This window comes from Mycteria americana, chromosome 20 (genome assembly GCF_035582795.1).
Source record: "Mycteria americana isolate JAX WOST 10 ecotype Jacksonville Zoo and Gardens chromosome 20, USCA_MyAme_1.0, whole genome shotgun sequence".
Taxonomy (NCBI): Eukaryota; Metazoa; Chordata; class Aves; order Ciconiiformes; family Ciconiidae; genus Mycteria; species Mycteria americana.
The window spans coordinates 2416638-2437927 of NC_134384.1; the positions used below are offsets into that span (position 1 = coordinate 2416638).

At 49.4% G+C, this 21290-nt stretch overlaps 2 protein-coding genes across 2 annotated transcripts; one reads left to right on the forward strand and one right to left on the reverse strand.

Moving 5' to 3' along the window:
• The first annotated feature begins 6947 nt into the window (after positions 1 to 6947).
• On the forward strand, positions 6948 to 13802 carry PIGR (polymeric immunoglobulin receptor). The gene is made up of 10 exons (XM_075522036.1): positions 6948 to 7029; positions 7289 to 7621; positions 8330 to 8659; positions 9284 to 9607; positions 10047 to 10361; positions 11318 to 11462; positions 11999 to 12117; positions 12448 to 12573; positions 12720 to 12778; positions 13671 to 13802. Exons 1-10 carry the CDS (start codon positions 6948 to 6950, stop codon positions 13800 to 13802), a joined length of 1965 nt encoding a protein of 654 aa, XP_075378151.1.
• Positions 13803 to 18538: 4736 nt separating this feature from the next.
• Positions 18539 to 20752, reverse strand: LOC142419217 (interleukin-20-like). Its single transcript, XM_075521974.1, has 5 exons — positions 20594 to 20752; positions 20417 to 20482; positions 19468 to 19620; positions 18989 to 19063; positions 18539 to 18881 (listed from the first exon to the last, which is right to left on the reverse strand). Exons 1-5 carry the CDS (start codon positions 20750 to 20752, stop codon positions 18804 to 18806), a joined length of 531 nt encoding a protein of 176 aa, XP_075378089.1. The 3' UTR covers positions 18539 to 18803.
• Between the last annotated feature and the right edge of the window lie 538 nt (positions 20753 to 21290).

Here is a 21290-nt window from a genome sequence, read left to right on the forward strand (position 1 = left end):
TCAGGTCACAAGTTAGTTTATGGTATGTCTCACAGCTTAAAGGAACATAAAATTAGGTCACAAGTTAGTGTATGGTATATCTCACAGCTTAAAGGAACATAAAATTAGCTCAGCAGCACAATCTCAGCAGGAATTTCAGTCACTGCCACGAGGGCTGTCTGGTTATTCTTTTCCATTTCTTTTCCAGAATATATGGCTCATATAGGACAGTCTTTAACTGGCACTTACAAGCATTCTTAGCTAGGAGGGTGACAAGTACTGCAGAAGTTCCTAAAACCTGCTGATTTCTTAGTAAATCCTGATAATCTTCAACAAGATCTGCCTAGCTGTTTCTGCTCACTGCATCACAAATTCACACCTCCTATTTATTCTTTCCATATTGTAAAGGAGGCGTCAGTTTGGAACATGAAATATTTCTTTTCTGTATGTGTTTAGGTCAGCTTGGTCTTTTATCTTAAAGTTGATTGCTCATTCGTAACTCCATGAGAACAGAGTGGATTGGTGGCTTTTCCCCACAGCAAATACTCCTCACAGTAAGGCCATCTATGCAGTGATCTTGATGGGCACTGTGAAGACATAGATAGCCCTAGTCTTGTGCAGCAAGAAGTCCATTGCCATGCCCTTCTCCTGGGCACACAAGTCTTCAGCACCTCCGTAAGTCACCCCTAGCACGCGTGCCAGGGCTCCTCCTCACGTTATAACCCCGATGCTGCTGCCCAGCACTGCCTGTGCCTGCAGCAGTTTGCATCTGTGCAGCTTACTCATGGTGTTAGTGGGTCTTGCTTTAAAAGGATTTGAAGGGTAAAAAAAGAATATTACCCCATTCTATACATTATTATTTCTCAAATATTTGAGTAACAGTAAGCCTTCTATAAAACAGAAGGACTCCCAGGCTAGAATTACAAATGTGGCAACTAATTCTTCATGTTTCATTGATCCCATAGCACGTCCTTGACACTGGTCATTGTTAAGAGCAGCAGTTAATAGCTAATGGATTGGACTGCACTGATCCCTGGCAAGCTGCGTTAGGAGCGCACCGGTTTCTCTGAGCTCAACCTTGCAGCTGAGTCAGCAGGATTTGGGAACTGAACTCTGGTATTTCATACCCAGCAAGAGCAGCTGCTTGCTTGGGTTTGCATAACTCAGGGGTCAGGTCCTGGTCTCTTTCAAATCGTTCTAAATCTGAAGATATTCCTCCCGAGGACCGATAGACTCACAAAAGCTCCATAGAAACCCAAAGGAGGTCTTGCAATGCATGATATTTAAAGAGCTCACCTGCTCTGAGAGCACTTTCTGCTGGAAACCTGAAAGCACTGTTTCAAGGTTTAGGCATACGATGGTGCTGGAGCGGAAGGCGATGTTCCCAACCCAGGCCAATCCCACAGTGCTTTCAGCACTGGGGGGACCCAGGGAAGTGTCCACACAGAGTAGACTGGGAAACCCAGCCCAGGGAGGTCTCCTATCATAGCTACTCCAGACCAACCACCCACTGCCCTGCAAAAGTGCCATGAATCCACCAACGTACAAACTTTCTATGGATAGAGACACTTAAAGACATGTCCGTGTAAGCAAGGGAGACCGACGGTGGGGTTTGAGGGGGTCTAACCTCCCCAGAGCTTTATACACACCATGAAGATTTCTTTGTCACTCAGTGGAGGCGTAACGCAGTGAGGATTAAGAGCACGGCAACATACCAAATCAAAACGGCGTTATTCGTTCTCAAGATGATACTAAGACGACAAAAACATTTAGCTGCCCTGAGTTGGAAAGCAAGAAAAAAGGTGATTATGTTGTAAAGGAGCTTGTAATTTTTCCATTTGCATAGCTTTGGACACCGAACCCGCATTGCGGCACGTCCGTGTCTGACTCGGCACTAACCAGCCAAGCCCCTCTGGTGCAGCGCACGCTGCACCAAGCTCTAACGCGCTTAGGTGGTAGGAAGAAACCACCAAATCCAAACTATGGAAACATGTTACAAGGTGTAATGAGTTTTTACCTGTCGTTACAGTATAGGTATATAGTTGGGTTTTATTAATGCTCGAACACTTTCCAGGTTTGTCACGCACTCACACACCAGCAGAGTCGCCTCGGTGGGGGTTTCAGCAGCCCTTCCCAAGCTCACGGTCACGAACGTGGCAACTCAAGCCGAGCGTGGAAATGGGTGGCTGGGAGGAAGTTAATGCCGTTTACCTGGTAATGGCTATATCTTCTGTTTTAAAGCATATTACAACTAAATGTTTTAATTTGTTGCTATTGATTAGCCTATCCTGTTCTGGCTTTGTACAATATAATTCTTTGAAATCTCTGTTGCATTATACACGCACACCCACCAGCACGCTGCAAACAGCTAGAGAGCATGGAGCCACCCCCGCCTGGCAGCGTGTTCCAGACAAGACATTGCTGTCACCCTGATCTCGGTGACATTGGTGTCCAGAGGCCTGGGTTAAGAGAGGAAAGCTCATCCACCAGCGTGCAAACTCCCAGCTGCTGAGTTCAGCTATAATACCGGTTTTGTTCTCTAAACCTTCAAAACCTGTTACACTGGGACAGGGAAGAACAGGAAGCTGGCAGTTTTGATGATGCAAAATGAAAGTAAATTCACAAAAACAAGATCTGAGTTGTATCTAAAAAAACAAAACTAAAGAAAAAGGAGTACAGCTCCAGGCCACAGCTGGTAAGAATCCAGAGAGGACCTCTGTTGCAACAGGGAGTTAGGGACGGGCTGCAGGAGGGACTTTGCAAACACCAGACGTGCACACCCGTGCACCCGAAAGCTTTTCCCCATGGCTGCTTCTCTGCTAGTCCTGTGCTGCGAGGGCAGTGGGGAAGAACTAGTACAGGCTTTTAATTCCCTCCCCACCCCCTGACCTGTCCAAATGTTTTAAACTAAGCACAGGGACAGCCTGGCAGTCTACAGAGACTGGCCCAACGGCGCAGGCGAGCTGAAGCCCGAAATGCCGATGGAGGCGGCTGCCCCAGAGCGCTGCCAGCCCGGCACTTCCACCCACAGCTTCTCTGCCCTGCGCTGCAGAGCAGCTTCTCGGAGGCACTTTCCTAGTGGGAATAACTGGATTCCCTCCCTGCTTGCCCTCCTGACCAGTCCGCTGCACTGCCCTGCAGACAGCTTCTCGCTAGGTTTTTAAAGCATCAGGTTTAAGACAGCAGCTTCTTTGCCTGCATGGACATATGCGGCACAAATTGTGTGCCCAGGTTTCTCTCAGCCCCTCAGCCGCTGGGATCTCTCCTGCCTGGCAGCTCTGGTGCAGGCAGGAGCTCCAGGGGCCATGCAAAGTGGGCTGCAGGCACCAACCTGCACAGTGCCACCCACATTGGCTACCAAACAGGGTGCCGGCGACCCGTCCTGCTGCGGTGTGGTCGGACCAGGTTTTCCCTGCAGGAGAGGTTTCCAGTGTCCATCAGTCCGTGGGGATGCCATGGTCTCACACGCTCAGTCCTTCCTGCTCCAAGAGCTGTCAGAAATCCAGCGCAGGCACCTGGGCACGCAGGTCAGTGCCTGCAAGAGGAGGAAGCAGGAGATGCGGACGCGAGTGGAGGGGAGCCCAGCGTGGCAACTGCGTCCAAACCGGCCACATCGCACAGCCCCCGGGCAAAACTGGTGGAGGATCATCAGTTGTCTGCAAAGTCAGTGCGACTGTTCCCGTGGGGTGACCAAATTCAGCTTCTGCTGGAAGGTTTTGGGAGCACTGCATAAGCCTCGTGCTTCGTGCCAGCCACCAGACCCCCACCAGGGCTTAGGGAAACCCCTCAGGACCAGTCATGGCATCGCTGCCTAGGGCAGATTTTTGCACCTTTCTCTGAAGCAGCTGGTGCTGCCAGATACAGAGGGCACATACCGGTAGGGTTGGGCATCTGTATATGGAGCCCAAAATGAAGCCTTGCCTCCACTGCCAGCTCCAGGAAAGATTTCCCCAGTACATAACAAAGGAGCACTATTTTTCCTCTTTCTCTACTCCTGAAAAGTTAGGATAGACCAGTGAGAAGCTGCAGCTGGTGGCAGGAGTACAGGCTGGGCACAGGCACTTCACCCTTTCCAGCGCTGGGGCTTCAGCAGGCACCGTCCCTGGGCACGCAGCAGGATAAGAGCACTGCAGATCTACCAGCACGCTTGCCATGAGCTTGCTTCCCAGCTGCTCTGGAGACAGCATACATGGCGTTTCCCTCTGCTTTCAAGCCTCTTGGCTCTTCTATAGCCCCCTGCAAACCTTTGCTGTCCCATCTCCTCTCTCCTTCCAACGCCCTCTCCATCTGCAGAAGCATCAATACAAATCACTTGCACAGCCACTTACTTGCACTCCCTTTCATAGGAGCTCAGCAGCCTTTTCTCTTCCCTGGAGCTCTGAGGTTTAAACCTTGTGCTCTGACTAGAGGCAGCAAATCCAGCAGCAAACGTTCTTTGAAAGCAAGAAGGAACTAGAGCTCTTTTACCAGCGGCTTGGTGAAATTCTCCTCCAGCATCTTGAACAGCGCTTGCTCGTTGCAGAGTGACGAGCAAAGCTCGTTTGCATCATTTCTCTGGGCTAGGAAATGTCGCTCTCGGAGCGCAACACAGCACCAGAAGCAGAGAGGGGGTTTCCAGTCATCCAGCTCAGTGGATTAGCATGGAAGTACATCACAGATTTTTACGTAACCAGTGGCCGTGCTTGCTCAGACTTGCTCTACATGGGAGTTTTCTCCATTCATTCAGTGAGCGGGGGAAGGTTTTAACAGCATCTGAAAAAAAACCAGACTAGAGGCAACTCAGAGCTGCAGGAGTTGCAGATGTCGGTCATGCAAGCACACAGGAAGAGTTGTTCTCCTGCAGGCACAAGTGCACACGTGTGTCCTCAGAGAGAGAGATGCAAAAATTCTTTCCTGCTCTACCATGCATATGAAGACCCTGATGCCACCACTCTTGCATACATCTTTTTTCTGGACACAGCTATATCTTTGTTTCAAAAAAGAGGTCTCGGTAATCCTTCCCTACCTGACAAAACGATGTTGTCGGTAACCCTGAAGCAGCCGACTGCTTTGGGAAGGAATCAGACTAACGGATTATTCAAATTTTGCCAAGAAGGGGAAAGCTGAACCGAGATCGATCCCGCTCGCACTGCAGAGCGAGGGGTGGAGGGCAGCAAGGTGACCATCAGCCAGAGGAACTGCTGTTAGCAAGGGGCAAATATCAAGGCCCTTTTTGTGCCATATTGTTTGCTTTCTGCAGAATGTTACGTTTGTCCTGCTGGCTACTTCTGGGATACCTATGAAAGAGCATTTTTCATGCTCAGTGAGTTAATTATTAGCCATGGACAAGTGGCCATTGAGCAATTAGAAATCACAATACAAGGAAGAAAGCACAACAGAACATCTTTCATCTTAACACGGAAATAAAAGCCTTTTTCTTCTACCGGGATTTACCCTTAATAAACTTGTGTTACTTGAAGCCCTGAAATCAAATTCCTCTGAATATTTATAAAGACTTTTTCCTTGGCACCGATTGTCTTCTCTAGAACTTGGAGTACACGGGTAGATCAACAGCCATGCTCAGGACATGCACATTCCCACCACTGCACCATGCAGTGTCCAACCGCACACGCAGTTCAGGCCAAAGAAAACAGCTTAGTGAATTAAGAGCCTTGGCTTCCTCTGAGCCATCACTCCGTCCAAAACAAGGGGGAGGTCAGAAATATTCATCCTGAAGACCACGGAAACATTTCAAGACACACGGTTTGGTTTGACATTCCCCAACAGCCATAATTTTGAGTCCTGGCCAAGGGCTAATTTTGGTGCAGTAGGTTTGTTGGATATACGGGTGGGACAGTGCTTTACTGGTTTAAGTCTGATTCTTGGAGGGGTGGGGGGTGAAGGGTAAATCCCTGCGTCTCGTTAACTTTACCAGCAGCTGAGGGAAGAAAAAAAGTAGAGGTGAAAATATTACTCTTTTTCTCTTTTGTGTGTCCTTGAAGAGATCACGGAAACAAAGAGCAGTAATTAAAGACAGGCTTCAGACGGGAACTCTGCTCTATGGCAAAAGGAAGGAATTTTTACAATGAGGGTGGTAAGACCCTGGCACAGGCTGCCCAGAGAAGTTGTAGATGCCCCATCAGTGGAAGTGCTCAAGGTCAGGTTGGATGCGGCTTTGAGCAACGCGACCTGGTGAAAGATGTCCCTTGCCATGGCAGGGGGCTTGGACTAGACGATCTTCAAAGGTCCTTTCCAAACCAAACCATTCTGTGAGAGCAGGTTTCCCTAAGGAGTGGCTTTGGCACCCAGGCTCACAAGTGAACAAGCCTTCCTTTCACTGCGTGAACAACACTGCAAGAAAATATGACCCCAGCTATTAAACTATTAGAAGCAGCATTATCTCCTGGCAAGGGTCGAGCGAGCAGTTGAGCTCCAGGTTGCCACCTGACTCTCACGCCTGCCAGGGCTCAGTGGCGTTTGGACCATTTTTGGACTTCAGCCTTGTGATGGGCTGTGCTGATTTCCAAGTGTAAAACCAGATACCATTTCTGATTTTGGATCAAGTCTCTCCCGGTTTGGCCAAAATCACTTTTTATGCTGTGCACACCGCCGCTGTTGCCTGTCTGTGAGACACTGGCCCTGGGGCACTCCGCTCTGACGGACACGTTGGTGGCTCGCAGGCATTGCATTAACCAAGTTTGTCATAAGAACAACTCCCCTCATTTTACAGAAGGGAAGTTTGGGGTGTTGGGACGAGACCCACAGGCAGTCACGATGCCATGCAGCAACACAGGCAAGAACAGAGTTATCAGCTCCCTCTTTCCCATTCAATCGTTTGACAAAAGCAATTAAATGCTATATTTCCCTCTAGCTCAAGTAGCCACAACCCTCATATCCTCCAGGCATGATTAACTTAATCATTAACTTAATCATTGTGCAAATATGATTATTCACCAACTTCTGTGCCTTTTCCAGGGAATGCAAGAAAAATGACTTTACTCGCGTTCACCTTCCTACTCGCCCTCCTCCCAGCTGAATCTGCAAGCAGCAGATACCCCCCCAAGGCAGCAAGTAAGTGTAACCTGTCCGGGCACAGGTCTTGTGGGTGGCCTAAGAGTGGGTGGCATTGGGTGGCATTACTAAGGGGGGAGCAGGGTTCAGGGAGCGTCTCTACCCCATCAGTGCCCATCACTGCCGTGGGACCCTGCAGACCGCGTGATGCTGCACAGCCCTGGCTCTGCGCTTGCCCCGGTACACCCGACCTGCTCTGCAGTCCCCTCAAGTGCGTAGCACAGCTGACATTTACAGCCAACATGTTTTCCTCTTGCAGTCTCAAGCCCTGTGTTCGGACCACAGCAGGTATACGGTCTGCTCAACGGGTCAGTTACCGTGAAATGCTTCTACCCTCCCACCAGAGTGAACAGACACGACAGAAAGTATTGGTGCAGGCAATCGGCCACGAGCTGCATGACCGTTGTCTCCAGCAGCGGCTACACTGCTCCAGGCTACCAAGGCAGAGCCTCCATCATTGACTCCCCACAGGCAGAGAACTTCCAGATTAGCATGTCGGAGCTTACAATGGCAGATGCAGGCACCTACCAGTGCGGTATTGGTGTCAATGGCAGAGGGCTCTCCTACAAAGTCAGTCTGGAAGTTTCTGAAGGTAATTACAGTCTTGGGGCTCCTTAAAGTATTATTTTCTTTTACCTTTTCTCCCCTTTTTAATAAGGCTCCATAGATAGTCTGTCCAGAGTCTCAGGGCTCAAGATGCTCCATGCTTTTGGGAAACAGCAGTTTTCGTTTTCCGCTGTGCTCTTACAGAATGATTTTTTTTGACCAAAAATGTGGCATAAAAATCAGATTAAACAAATTCATCTTAAGGTCACAAACATTGCTTAGAAACTGCTGACCTCTCTCAGCCACTAAAATTTAGGGAGATGCAGTCAGAGGGCAGAACTGCCTGTCACCCCAACGTACCCTCCAACCCACGGCTGAGGCCGTGCAAGCCAAGCCTGTGCACGAGGCCACGAGAACGCGTGCGGGACGTGCGGGACGGCACCACGCTGCTGGGCAAGGCCCAGGGTGCAGAGCACAGTGCAAAACCCTGGCACAGCCCCTGGCAAGAAGGCTCTGGGAGAAACCCCGCTATAGAGCGGGCGGTGATACAGCAGAGAGACCTCAGTCCTGAAACGTGTGACACACGGGACACAGCGGGGTAGATCATGCTCTGACCAGGAGGGCTACGTGATCCTACAATATAGCAAAGTAGGGAGAAACCCTATGCTAAAAAAAGCCTTCGGAGGTACAGGGGAGTTGCACAGTTACCGGCAGAGCAGGCAGTAGACACCGACCGGTGTTTCTGTATGCACAGGTCCGCACGTACCCGAGGGAGCTGAGCTCTTCTACGTGAAGCTGCACAGCACTTTGACCGTGACCTGCAGCTTCGGGGAGGCTTATGCGAGCAAGAGGAAATTCTTGTGCAAGATGGTGAAAAGCGGCTGCCATAACATCATCGATAGTTATGGAAATGTTGATAAGTATTACACGGGGCGAGCCCTGCTGAGCAACGAGGACACTCCAGGCTCATTCAGCATCATGATAACTCAGATGGACTGGGAAGACTCTGGCTTGTACCTGTGCGGAGCCGGCGTCTATGGGGAGAGCGGAGAAACAAAGGAACTGGACGTACACGTCTATGAGGGTAAGCCATTCCCAGTGTTTTTTCCCTTCATCTCTGCTTCTCTTTAGAAGCATCACTAGCAGTCTTACTTAACAAGAACTTTAATTTCCCTTTGCAGAGTGCTATTATCCTATCTTCTCATCTAGATACTTCTTTCTATTCATTTAACTATCTGTAATGTACTAAACCATCACTAATAAAGCTTGTATCAGGACGCAACTTTCCCAGCAGTGGCTAGTTATCTTCCCCAGTCTGGCTAGCCCAAAACTCCAAAAGGAAAATTCTGCCTACCAGTTTGAGGCAAGCAAACTGTCTCTTCAAGTCTTAATTTCTTAAATCTCAAAATGACAGATGCAGAAAGGAGAAGACCTGCCCTTCCCCTAGCAAAGGGAGCAACACTTTGGAATGTCAGTACCCAAAGACAACCACCACCCAGTGAATTTGGGAAAAAGAAAGGCCTGACAGATCCTTTAGGGCCAATTCCTAGCAGTGCCAGGACAGTCTCCTACCGTCTGCGCCCCTGAGCTTCACCTAGCCTTGCTTTAGCCAAAGCAGCTTTGGTCTGCTGATGTTTATTCTCTTGGCAGCGTGCCACATGGACAGAAGTTAGACACATACCGATGCTCATTTCATTTTTATCTCCAGAGGCAAACGTTCCTCAAGGAAAGCCCACGATATTTGGTGTAAAAGGAAGTTCAGTAACTTTTGAATGCCACTATGGGGCTCTAAAAACTTCCACGGTGAGGTACTGGTGCAAGTGGAGACAGCAAGGGTGTGCTCGGATCATAGACAGCTCCGGGTATGTGTCCAACTTGTATGAAGGAAGAGTGGCCATGTACGACAACCCAGATAACAAGACCATGACCATCATCCTGAACCAGCTGAAGGACAGTGACAAAGGCTATTACTGGTGCATGGCAGAGGACAAGAAGGAGCAGCAATCGTCAACTGAGCTGAAGATCATAGACGGTACGAGCTCGCGCACTGGCGGTTCCCTCCCTGCTCAGTAGGTACAAAACAAGCTCCTGAGCACCACAAAGGAGCAGATCTGGCTTTTTGGGAAGAGATGTGAGGCCCAACTCTGAACTTTCATCTGATAAGGCAAAACATTGTGCCAATCCCCCCCCACCCCAGTAGCTTTACAATGAAAACACAAGGTTTCAGTTTTATGGGAAAGCATTCACAAAAGTTTCTCATGCAAGTATTTAAGCCTTGCAAAATGCCCCCCAGCTTCCACCCAGCGATGCATAGACAGCATCCTTACCATTAATTTAGCAATGTAAGGAGCACTTTCCCTCAAAGATACATCTGCTGGTTCACCACCTCTAGCAGCACCACTACCTGTTGACTACCATTCCCACCACTGAAACCACTAACATCAGCCTTGACGTTCTGTTTGCCCTTGCAGGAGAACCAGGACTGAAGGGAAAGAAGGAAGTGGAGGTGCAAGTGGGTTCACGGGTCGATTTAACTTGCTCTTATCCATGCAAGTACTACTCCTACCAGAAGTACTGGTGCAAGTGGAGCAGCACCAGCTGCACCCCCATGCCTGCTTCCGACCAAAGGCAGCCGGGGCCAGACGTTACCTGTGACACTGACAACAAGACAGTTATCCTAAGCTTTGCCTCAGTGGCAAAGACAGACGAAGGGTGGTACTGGTGTGGAGTGAAGCACAACGGCATCTTCGGGGAAACCATGGCAGTCTACCTGTGGGTGACTGAAGGTGAGCTCCAAGGCAAAGGCAGGCAGGGGCTTTCCTGCTCCTCAGGGCCGTGAATCATGCTGCCTTCTGCTGAGAGAAGAGTACTCTCCATATCCACTAGGTTGCAGCACCTCAAAATAGAAGTGCTTTCATCCAGGCAGCCTCCCAGCCTAGGTGCCGAGATCACCCTGACTTTGCACAACTTGTCATAGATGTTTTCATCCACTCACAGTTTTTCTCCTTCCCGGTCATAAAAAAAACCCACCAGTCTAAAAATCACTTCCTTCCACACCATTTTTACTTTTTAACCTTGTCCTTACTAATTATTGCTATTACAATTTGTAGCATCATTTAGTTTAAGCAACATCCGACACCTCTCAGGTGAAGGGCACATGTAGTTCAGAGACGCGTCTTGCTCCAGCGAGCTTATTATCTTAATAAACAGGAAAACAGTAGGGAGCAGAAAAGGAAGGGCTATCACCAGCTCCCCTTGGACAGCAAGGGGCTTAGTCTCTGTTTTGGTGTAGTATCTTATTTTTCTTGGGAAGGAATATTGTTAGGAGCAGAGAAAAAAGTATAGCACTAGATATCCCACATGCAACCATCTTAAGTGGGTGATGGTCCGAGTGAAAACAGAGAGAAACAGCCTCATTTCACCGCCTTTGGCAGGCAAAGAGCTAGAAATAAAAGCAAACTAAGTATTCAAAATTTGTTCAGGAAATACTAGAGGCAGAACTTAGAAATGCAAGACTTCTCAAAAGCATATAGGCAGAGACACCCTACTTGAGATTTTTTGCAATAAATTATTTCGAATGAGGTTATTTCAGATCTCTAAACCCCGTTTTAAAGAGCCTCTCGTGGACAGCCGAAACCCACTGCAGTTCCACGTGCACCAAATACGCCCAACTAGTTTCCGTGTCGCCATCTCCGTGCTGCTGCTCATGCAACTAACTGCCCTTCTTCCCTGGGAAACGTAGGAAGCGGTGCCAGCCACAACCTCGAGCTCCTGGGCGTTGACCCCCCCAGCCGCGCCGAGCCCCCCAGCCGCGCCGAGGGTGGCTTTATCCCCCAAGGAAGAGCCTACAGCGACGCCGGGGTGCAGAGCCCAGCTGACTCGGAAAGGTTAGTTTTCTCTCTCTCTGTCATTTATCATTTTTGTGAAGTTTATATTAACCCGTTGTTGGTACTGCACACTGCCTGTGTGGTAGAGCAACAACAACAAAAAGTCTTGTCCCCAAGAACTTAGCTCAAAACATCAGAGGAAAAGAAGCAAAAAAGTTACAGCAAAAGGCAAGATGTCTCGAAATTAGTCTCTAGCTCGAGAAAATACAGTCCCAGAAGGGAACGATTAAAGATTCCAGGTACAGAAAACCTAATTGAAAAGACTTCTGTCAAGATTAGAGAGCTTTCCTTCACACATTTATAACCAAGCTGCTGATGTAGCTGGTTTGGCACAACCTCTGGCCTACGTTTTTATTTGTTCCCTGTGATGTGCTGGGATCCAGTGCATTAACTGAATTGCATCATGCTCACTCAGATTTACCATTCTATATAGATTTTAGACTGCTGGAAATTCATATATGTTATTCAGTTTTGAATAATTAAAAAAAAAAAAAAAAGTATTTCACAGCTTTGTGATACCTTTCCCTCCATTCCAGCTCTGGTGAAAGCCACGGCCCCAATACGCTTGTTTTATCCCTGAGCTGCGTTGGTGCCGTGCTCCTGATCCTCGTGACGGCTTTCGCCGTTTTTAAATACAGACAGCTGAAAAGATCCGGTGAGTCCCTGCCTTTTCTAGTCTCTCAAGAAACGTCAGCAACGTTAAGACGAAGGTGATGCCTTGTGCACGCTGCCATCTCTGCTGGGCTGAGCTGCTCCCCTCGTACCCCTTCGTGCGATGGGCAGCCAAGGGACCCTGCTCCTCCCACCGACCCCGTCCATTCGGCTCCAACACCCAGCATGCGGGGTGCCTGGGCCGAGACCTCCCCTCCGTGGGCTTTGCCCGTGGCATTGCACGGTGTCCCCTTGCACGGAGGCAGTTCGGATGCCTATGTGCTCGTACCGACTGAGCGAGCACGCAGGGTATTTACCTCCTCCCTCTTAACAGACCTGGTGTCCGTCGGGAGCTACAGGACAAACATCAGCATGTCGGACTTCGAAAGCGTGAAGGAGTACAGCGCAAGCAATAACGCCTGCATGAAAGAGAGCCAGGAGACTCAGATAGGAGGGGACGGTAGGTTGCTGACTGATGGGCTTGCTCTCCAGCCCCAGGGCGAGGGGTGCCAGGGAGGGGTTTGCAGAAGGGCCCTGCAAAAGCCACAGAAACGCCTGCCCGCCGATGGCCCTCACGCCCTAACACCTCCCTTTCTCTCCCTGCAGAGTTCGTCACCACCACGGCCACCCCAGAAAGCGCTGCCGAGACAAAGAAGGCAAAAAGGGTAAGAGAAGGCAGGAGAGAGCCCGCTGACCTGGGAGGCATCACCGCAGCCCTCCAGCCTCTGCCAAAGGAGCTGCTTTCTCCCAGGGGCCTTATTTATACCCAGGTGCTCTCCATCTTACCTGGATCAGGCCACCTGCTGCAGATCAGCCTCCATGGGGGGACCTCAACCCTTTCCTGACCCCACGTTTTAGCAGAGACAATAACCCGGTGCGCCGAGTCAGCCCCAGCTAGCGTGAGGAAGGTTGGGGTTGGGTTGTTACCATAAATACGAAACACTGGGATGAGCAGATGACCAGGGGCCAGAGCACATCCCACCTCCCGGCCTTCCCCCAGGGCTGTGCTCCCGTGTGGGCAGGGGCTCGGGGGGCTGAGGCAGGCAGGGAGGTCTCTGCCGTCACAAGGGCTGTGACCTGCTCTGGTGGCCCTGCCTCCCTTCCCCTTGGCTAAGATCATGGTCGAGTGGCACCGCTCAGCAGTAACCGAAGGCGCCAGATGCAAGCCCTTCTTTTTCAAAGTCGCTAACCGAAGGCGATACGTAGGTGTTGTAAGTGCCGAGAGCTGAACTGGAGCGATAAAGGCAACTGTCAGGAAACCAGTAAAACCCAGCAGCTTTAGGACAGGTGAGCTGGATGCTGGCACACAGGGACAGGCATGCCACGGAGTCCCAAACTCGCAAACGTTTGGGGTCTTCCCGGGGCCAAGCAAAGGCACGATGCTCTCGCATCGGCACCGGCGTGAACCGCCAGATCGTCCCACTCGTCCAGTCTGCCCCTATCATCCCAAGAAGCTCACGGCCCTGCGGTGCCGCCCATGTTAATGCCGTCCTTTCCCCTGCCGTGTGCTGCTGTCCGTCCCCGGCCACCTAACGGTGTCCTCCTGTCCTTCCCCAGAGCTCCAAGGAGGACGCTGACCTCGCCTACTCCGCCTTCCTCCTCACCTCCAGCAGCATCGCACAGGGCGGCTGCAGTGGGGACAGTGCTGCCCCGGCCGCGTCCCCCTCGAGCGAGGAGGGCCGGATCTGAAGGCAAGGGACCGAGAGGTGGCAGCAACTGGGACCGGCTCTACCTTGAGGATCAGAGCAAGACGTCAGCAAGCAGCACTGTTTATTGCTACCACAATTTGCTATAGCTTGACCTTTTTTTGCTTAAATTCAGCTTCGAGCGGCGGTTTAGGAGGAATCGTGTGATGCCGAATGGGGTGGCTGGGCTGGAGGTGCAGGTCTGGGCGAGCAGGTCGGACTGGGAAACGGCAGGAGCTCGAGCGGCTTAGCCCACCGACGACCCCAGCCCCACCGGTGCCCTTGCAACACTGTGGGCTCTCAAAGGCCAGAAGGCGCATTTTAAAAAAAAATCTCATTTTCTTTTCAAGGCAGCTGGAAAACCCTCTAGAACAACTCGCGCTTTTGATTCCTCTAAGCTTTCTCATCCGGAGGGCAGTACCTGCAGACCAGACATGGTCTGAAGTGTTTTTATGCACAAGCAATAAAGAAAACCACTGGCTTTCAGCAGACTCGGGGGACTCGCAGTCCGTGGGAGGGCCCGGGGAGAGCGCACCCAAGAGACGCAGTGAGGATGCGCTTGTGGGGGCTTTCCCCTCCTCTTACTGCAGCATTACAGCATCACAGCTGGTGTTGCAAACGGCACGGGACGGTAGCAGAAACCCACAATTAATGGAGATAAACAGGAAATGTTTTGAGCGATCTCATGTGCATTTTCATCAATAGCAGGAATCGATCGCAGAATGCCATTAATTAGCATGAGAACCTATCAGCAGGCTGTATAGCTGACGAGGCCATAGGCACTGCTGTTCACTGGCACTGTATTTGCGTAGTACAAACCAAATTCCCCAGAGCAGCTGAACCAAAAATCTCCCATTTCTGACCTGGAGTCAGAACAACTGAGCCCAGTCCATGCTCCTCTGCCCCAGAGCCACCCCGCTGAGGGTGGCCTTAAAAACCCACCCTTTGCTTAATAAACCTGAGCCACATATCACTCACACGTTTTCCCTGGTTGACTTCATGTTTATCCAGGCGGAAACGAGGATGACTGTAATTAAATGTTGTCTCTTGGTCTTATTTTCGAGAGCGGATGGCTGAAGAGAAAAGCAGTTTATTGATGCATGGATTTCCAAACAGCAGCACGACACTGCTGTCCGTCAGGTAGGCGCAGGACAGAACGCCGAATACCCTGCGGATAAAGCAATGCAGGAAGCAGCAATGATGAAAAAGTTGTGACCAAGCAGAGAAGCAATTTTCCCAGAACACCAGGGATGGGATGGGGTGTGGGATGGTGGCTGCCTGGCTAAGAGGGGGGCTGCGGAGGTGTCTGGCAGGGCCAGAGCTGTTCAGGAGAAAAGGCACAGAAACTGCACAGATAAATTCAAATTCCTGAGCCTGTGTTGGTTACGTGCAGCTCTGACAGCAAACCATAAAATATAAAGAATAAGGAGCATCACCCTGGCTAGAGCCTGAGCTGATGGTCTTGCAGTAACACCACAAGTACATTTCTGGTTTAGCAAAATATTAGCTGCACTTTAAAAGGAAAACGGTATGGGAGCTCAGCAAGGTGTCAGGCAACGGCTGTTTGCGTTAGCCTACAGACACAGAGTTTTAATCAAAGATAAAAACCAAATTATTCCTGAATCATGGACCTCCCCACAATAAGCACTGAGATGAGCTTTGCGCGCGGTGAGCAGGAGGGCAGCAGCCCCCGTGGTATTTGTGTTTCCCCTCCCAGCCCTGCATTTGTGTTTCCAGGGCTGCTCTCACATCCACATCGCAATGGTCATCACCTTACTGATAGTAAGGCTGGGCCCTCAAACGTCAGGTTAGAGCTCATCTGCCTCATCTCCCGGGCTGCATCCCCTCGGCAGCACGGGGGGAAGGGGCTTGGATATCGGAAAAGGTGAGGAAGGGCCAGGACAGGTCTACGCCTGCCTGGAGTTGCTGGAAGTGACTGAATTATTCTGGTGCAATAGCAAAGGCGTGCGCTTGGGAAGCGTCCCCGGGGGTGAGCAGTCATAAAGCTGCAGGAGAACGCTAAGGTTTGGAAATTTCTGAGAGGAGAAAACCCCTTTTGCTCTCCCTTCGCAAATCTGCTTCCTCTTCAACCTGCCCACCGGCATCCTTTTCTCAGCTCCGCTCCTCCCACGCTGCGCTGGAAGCAGTAAGAATGAGTTAAACCCCTGGGAGAGGTGTTTAGGCTGAGCCTAAACGTGGGTGGGCTGCCAGTCGGCTCTGCCTGCACCCCTCAGCCCCGGCAGTTGCCTGCCTGCGGCTCCTGCTCCTTCCCACTGCTGACACTTCGCCCTGGCACCTCACCTCCGAAGGGGCACGTCCCTGGGCTGCTGCAGGGCTTTGCAGGGGGTGGGAAAGGGTAAACTTACTTTGTCTTGAAAGCAATAAAACACGCGTGGATTGAGACCTGCAACCCTCCGCCCGGGATACAAAATCAATGAAATCTGATAAATAATAATAATTGTAACAGCGTAAGCTGAGGAAGTGGGATAAAACCCACTCTTCTCACTCAAGCCGTGATCCAGAGCCCACCACCATCAATGGACAGGTCCACAGGGACCTCGCCAAGCAGCCCCATCTCCTTCCCCAGAGCGTTCGCCAAACGTGCCGGCTGATTTCCTTTGGTCAGTGACGAGCCGTGGTATCGCATTGCATCACTGCTTCAACCCTGATGGTTTTTCTTTAACAGAAAATCATGGTATGTGCAAGATACATCATTCTTAAACGTTTGATTTCAAGGGCGATGGTGTTGAAAGATTGGCTTTCGTGAACACTGACAGAGTGTGGAGGGATGTATTCACCCATTCATGCCCTGGCACCAGGACAAATGAAAGTCACACTGCAAAAACTCATGAGAAAGCAAATTAAAAGAATCAAAGCCCCGAGAGGCTTTTCTTTGGCATAAGCAAATATTTGACGAAGGATAGGGAGCAATCAAGCAGATCTTTCCTTTAAAAGTGAATCACCAAATCCCGCTCAGCGTGAAGCACATGCATCTGCGCTATAGGCAAATGCTGGTGAGCTCATCCAGCCGGGTCACCGACCGGGCTTTTTTGGGAAGAGACAAGGAGTCTCCTCCTCCTCTGCAGCTCTTTGTTCTGCCGGCACCGGCTGAAAGGCGCAGCGCCCAGCGGACTGAGACCAGGCTCCGGTGATACCGGTGTGCTGCCGGAGGTCTTGACCAAGGTCCTCCTGTGATGGGGATGAAACCAAAGCAGTAACAAGGTTCTCCTTGAGGACACAAGGACCTTATTCCATAATAACAAAATCCTGTTAAAGAGCCTCTTTTGCAGCTAAAGCCTTTCCTGTGTCACCTCTGTAGCATCATTAGAAATCGCCCAAGCTGGGAACAGCCAGCCCTCCGTCCATCCCAGCTGCTGGAGCTCACCTGTGCCTGTGGGCAGGAAAGGGAGAGCTGGAGAGTGTTGGCCTGTCCCATGGGAACAGAGGTGTTGAGAAGAGGTTTGTGCGGGCCTGAAGGATTCAGACCTAGAAGCAATGACTCGACCCTAACAGCAATAAGAGCTGCTCAGAGCCGGGGGAGAGCAGGCAGCCCAGCACCCTGGTTGTGCTCATGCCACCCACCACAGCCGGCAGGAGTTTTAGTACACCTTGCTCAGCTTAGTTGATCCCTAGAACAAAATGCACCAAGTCAGAGGTCTACCCTGTAGTCTTACTCAAGCCTTAGGTCTAACGAATGCAGCAGTAAGACTTTAACACTTGAAATATTAGGACTAGGGTGCTACCAGGGTGCATCCGACTGCTCTCCAAGCAGCTTGTGCTAATAAGCAGCATTTGCCTGGGCCCTGACACCAGGAGTATGTAACACCTCCTGGCTGCTTTGAGAGATGATCTGGGTGGTCTTGGTTCATTTACTAACACATGAGTCCACACGTGTCAGATACTGCAGCGATACGCCTGTTAACACCTTGTGGCAAAACAGTGGAAAAGGCATTTAGAGCATGCAGAACCAGTGGGTACCAGCAATGTGTGTGCAGCCTCTGGCAGCTGAAAGAGCCCAAAAGGGGTGAAAACAGACCAGAGCTATACATTACGGACAATAAAAATGGTCTCGTGGACAAGCTGGGGTGATTTAGTATCATTCAGGTCTAAACTTTGGTGTCTCTGGTACGCCAGGAACGACGCATCTCCTCTGGGATGCTAGCATCACCAGGAGCGACAGTGTCTGCTATGAAAGGGCACCGCGGTGAATTCAGAAAGTCTCACCAACACGAAACATATAATTCCTCAGAATTTTGACAAACAGACTCAGCACAGTTTCAAGTGGGGTTTATTTACAGTAATTGCAACGGATTTCCACAAAACTCACTACTGAGTGTCAGTAAATTACACAATACATCCAAGAACCTTTTTCTATTCAGCAACCACATATCTTGCATAGAAAATTTTCTTTTACTGATAAGGCAGAAAATATCATCTCAAAAGGAAACGTAGATTTCTAGGGCCTGACATACCTGCTAGGACCTATTCTTGGAAGCGTTTCTCCCCCTCTGCACCTTGTTTCAGCCAGAGCAATCAGCGGCAGCAGTCACATAAGACTGAGCCCACATCTATGAGCACTGCTCTGCAGCATTAACTACACCAGAGTAGTTCCAGCAGGCACTCCGCACTCATGAATATACAACCCCTATACAAAAATTTTATAATTTAAACAATACTTTTATTAAATGATCACAGCTTATGTCTGCTAGCAAGAGAAACCCTTTTAGATTTTCCCTTGGAGAGCAGCCTTTGATAGAAGTCAGCTAAGCGAGCGCTGTGCTCATTTGATCAAACTCGGTATTTCCATTTTAATGCAAGACTCTGCTGACGCAGTCGCCTATGTACCTGGCTAGCGGAACACTCGGTGTTTGATCGAACACAGCTGCAATCAGTGAGAAACCGCACTGATACAGTACATCATTTTCCCGTTCACCGCTGGCGTGTGCCATGGCCCAGCAGCTTCGTTAGCCCCGGCTGTTGGTGGGTCGTCAATGCCTTCTGCTCCCTAACGAGATTTCTCCATCCAGTCTAGCAGGATGTCCAGCTCACCCAGGGATTTAATTGCTGCGGATGTGACATTCAGCTGAAGTGATATAAAGGAACAAGTTGTAAGCAGAGATAGCGAGTACAACCCAATGTAAAGAGAATCTGAGTATCTGCGTTAATTAGTAGACTTAGTCATCAACTTACCCCTTCGTAGTTTGCAAGTATTTGCTTAAATTTCTCAGTGGATTCCTGTCCACACACGCACTTGTTTTGCTCATGCTGGAAGAATAAGATAGAAGTCATTAGTCTGGAAGGTTAATTTTTAAAAATAAGAGACGAGTTTCTAATTATACTGGAAATTACTGTATAGACGGAGACCTTGTTAAACTCTGGAAAAGGCTGCAGGTCCTTAGATCAGACTTCAGCTAAGAACAGAGTTTACTTTGACAGAGAGAGGGACAGGATAAATAGCGTTCTTGAGAACTAACGTGGGAGTTGGCTGATGCGTGGCAAGTATAAAAATTTCTCAGTGGACATACGCACTCTTCACGTCATGGTTCTTCGTATTCGTGTTAAAGCCATTTTTATAAATAAAGATTTTGTAACTTTATAAAATGCTTAGGTTTATTTATATACCAAATACTAACAGATGAAACTAAACTGTGGCGATACCCAAGACTTACACACTGCCCGAGTTTCCTCTTCACGCTGAGGAAGGAGTTGGCTATGCTGCTGATTTTGCGGTTGACGTACAAATCCTCGGTCTTGCAGTGTTTGAAAACTTTGTCCACGTAGAAGTTGAAGAGGTGATGGGTGATGCAGCATCTATCTGAAGACTTAAGGAATAAATTTCATTTTTAAAAGGTCTTCCAAAGTGCTATAAATGTGTAGTCACCAACCTTTCTGCCCCCTCTAGAGTAAACCATCTCTAACGCCAAGCACGGCAGCTGAGCACAGCGGGATGTTTTGACTCACAAAGCTTTTTCAGTGATGCTTGATGTAAACTGATAATATATATAGGAAATTATTTTAGACTGATTTTCCAGGAGATCCATCCTCAGCAAGTCTCACTGAGTCAACAAAATAAATAGGTGATTTTGTAGGTGGGTATTAGAGGCTGAGACCTGAAGCAGCGGCCCATGTCTAGTGCTTTAGAGTGTAAGAAAGAGAGCTGCAAAATACTTATTTATAATATATTTTGCCTCCCAAGATCACATTCATCTGCTTTTGGACTCTTTAGTAGCTTTCTACCCAAATCCTGATTCACCTTGCGATGCCTCCGCTGACCGCGGTGGTGGGGAGCCGCAGCTAAAGCTCCTGTAACTGGAGCATCATACGCAATTAAAAAAAAAAATCTCTGCCCACCATTTCTGGAAAGACAGTCAGGGTGAAAGCCCGGTGCAGGAACCGGCAGTGGGACACCCACCTCTTTTCGCATACGTGATCCGCATCACTTTATCCTCCCTGACCCGCGCTGTCTGCCAGCATCTGTTTCGCAGGAACTTAGAAGAAGTCATGGTATTGAACAACTTCCCCAGACGCCTTGAGCCGGCACACCTCATGACTGGCGTTAGGATGCTAGCTGGTCAAAATTATTCAGAGAAAAACTAGAGACACAGCGAGGACACCTACCTTAACCTTGTGCAGAGAGTGCGGGTGAGACAAGATGCTCAGGGTCCTGATGGGGTCTCTGGCTTGCTGCACGGGAGGAGATAGAGACGGTGATGGACATGCTGGCTCCAGAGGGGCTTCGGGAGCAGCCGACTAAGGAGCTTCCCCAGCTCCACAAGAGCCCGGAGCAATACTTACGATGTTGGCTTTAATTGCGGTGAAACCAGACCTAATCTCAGTCACGCTCATTGAAATCCTGCAGGGTCCAAAGTGGAAGATTTTGTTCCCGGCTGTCGGCAGCAAATTCAACCAGCACGCCATGGAGAAGAGGCAGAGGAACAAGCGGGATCCCTTCATGCTGCTGCAGGATGCGAAGGCAGCTGGCTGCCTGGGAGACCTCTTCAAGGAAGGCAATATTGCCTCTCTGTCTTCCCTAAATGGTAACCCTGATGAAAATACACTTATTTTATATAGGACTTGTACCTCTACACGTGTATTAAAAAACCCCACACTGACTAGTATCTCTTACGCATTTCTTCTTTACTCCCCATTTGCAAGAGAAAAAAGTCAAATAAAACCAAATATTTAACAGAAGATCCCAAAAGAAGCAAAAGAAAAAAAAAATAGCAGTAAAAGCTTGCGTGTAAATAGACAAAGTTCTTCCGAAAAATTTTCATCAGAAAAATAAATACAGATAAATTAAATTTTTAAATAAATAATAATATAATAAATATATTTTATATAATATAATAATAATAAATTAAATTGTAAAAGTCTACTGGCTCAGAAGCAGCAGGAGGTAACTGCGACTGGAAGCAGCAGATCCCAAGGTCTGATCACAAAAGAAAATGCTTTCCCTCAGACATAGCATACTTCAAATACAAGTTTTGCTAGC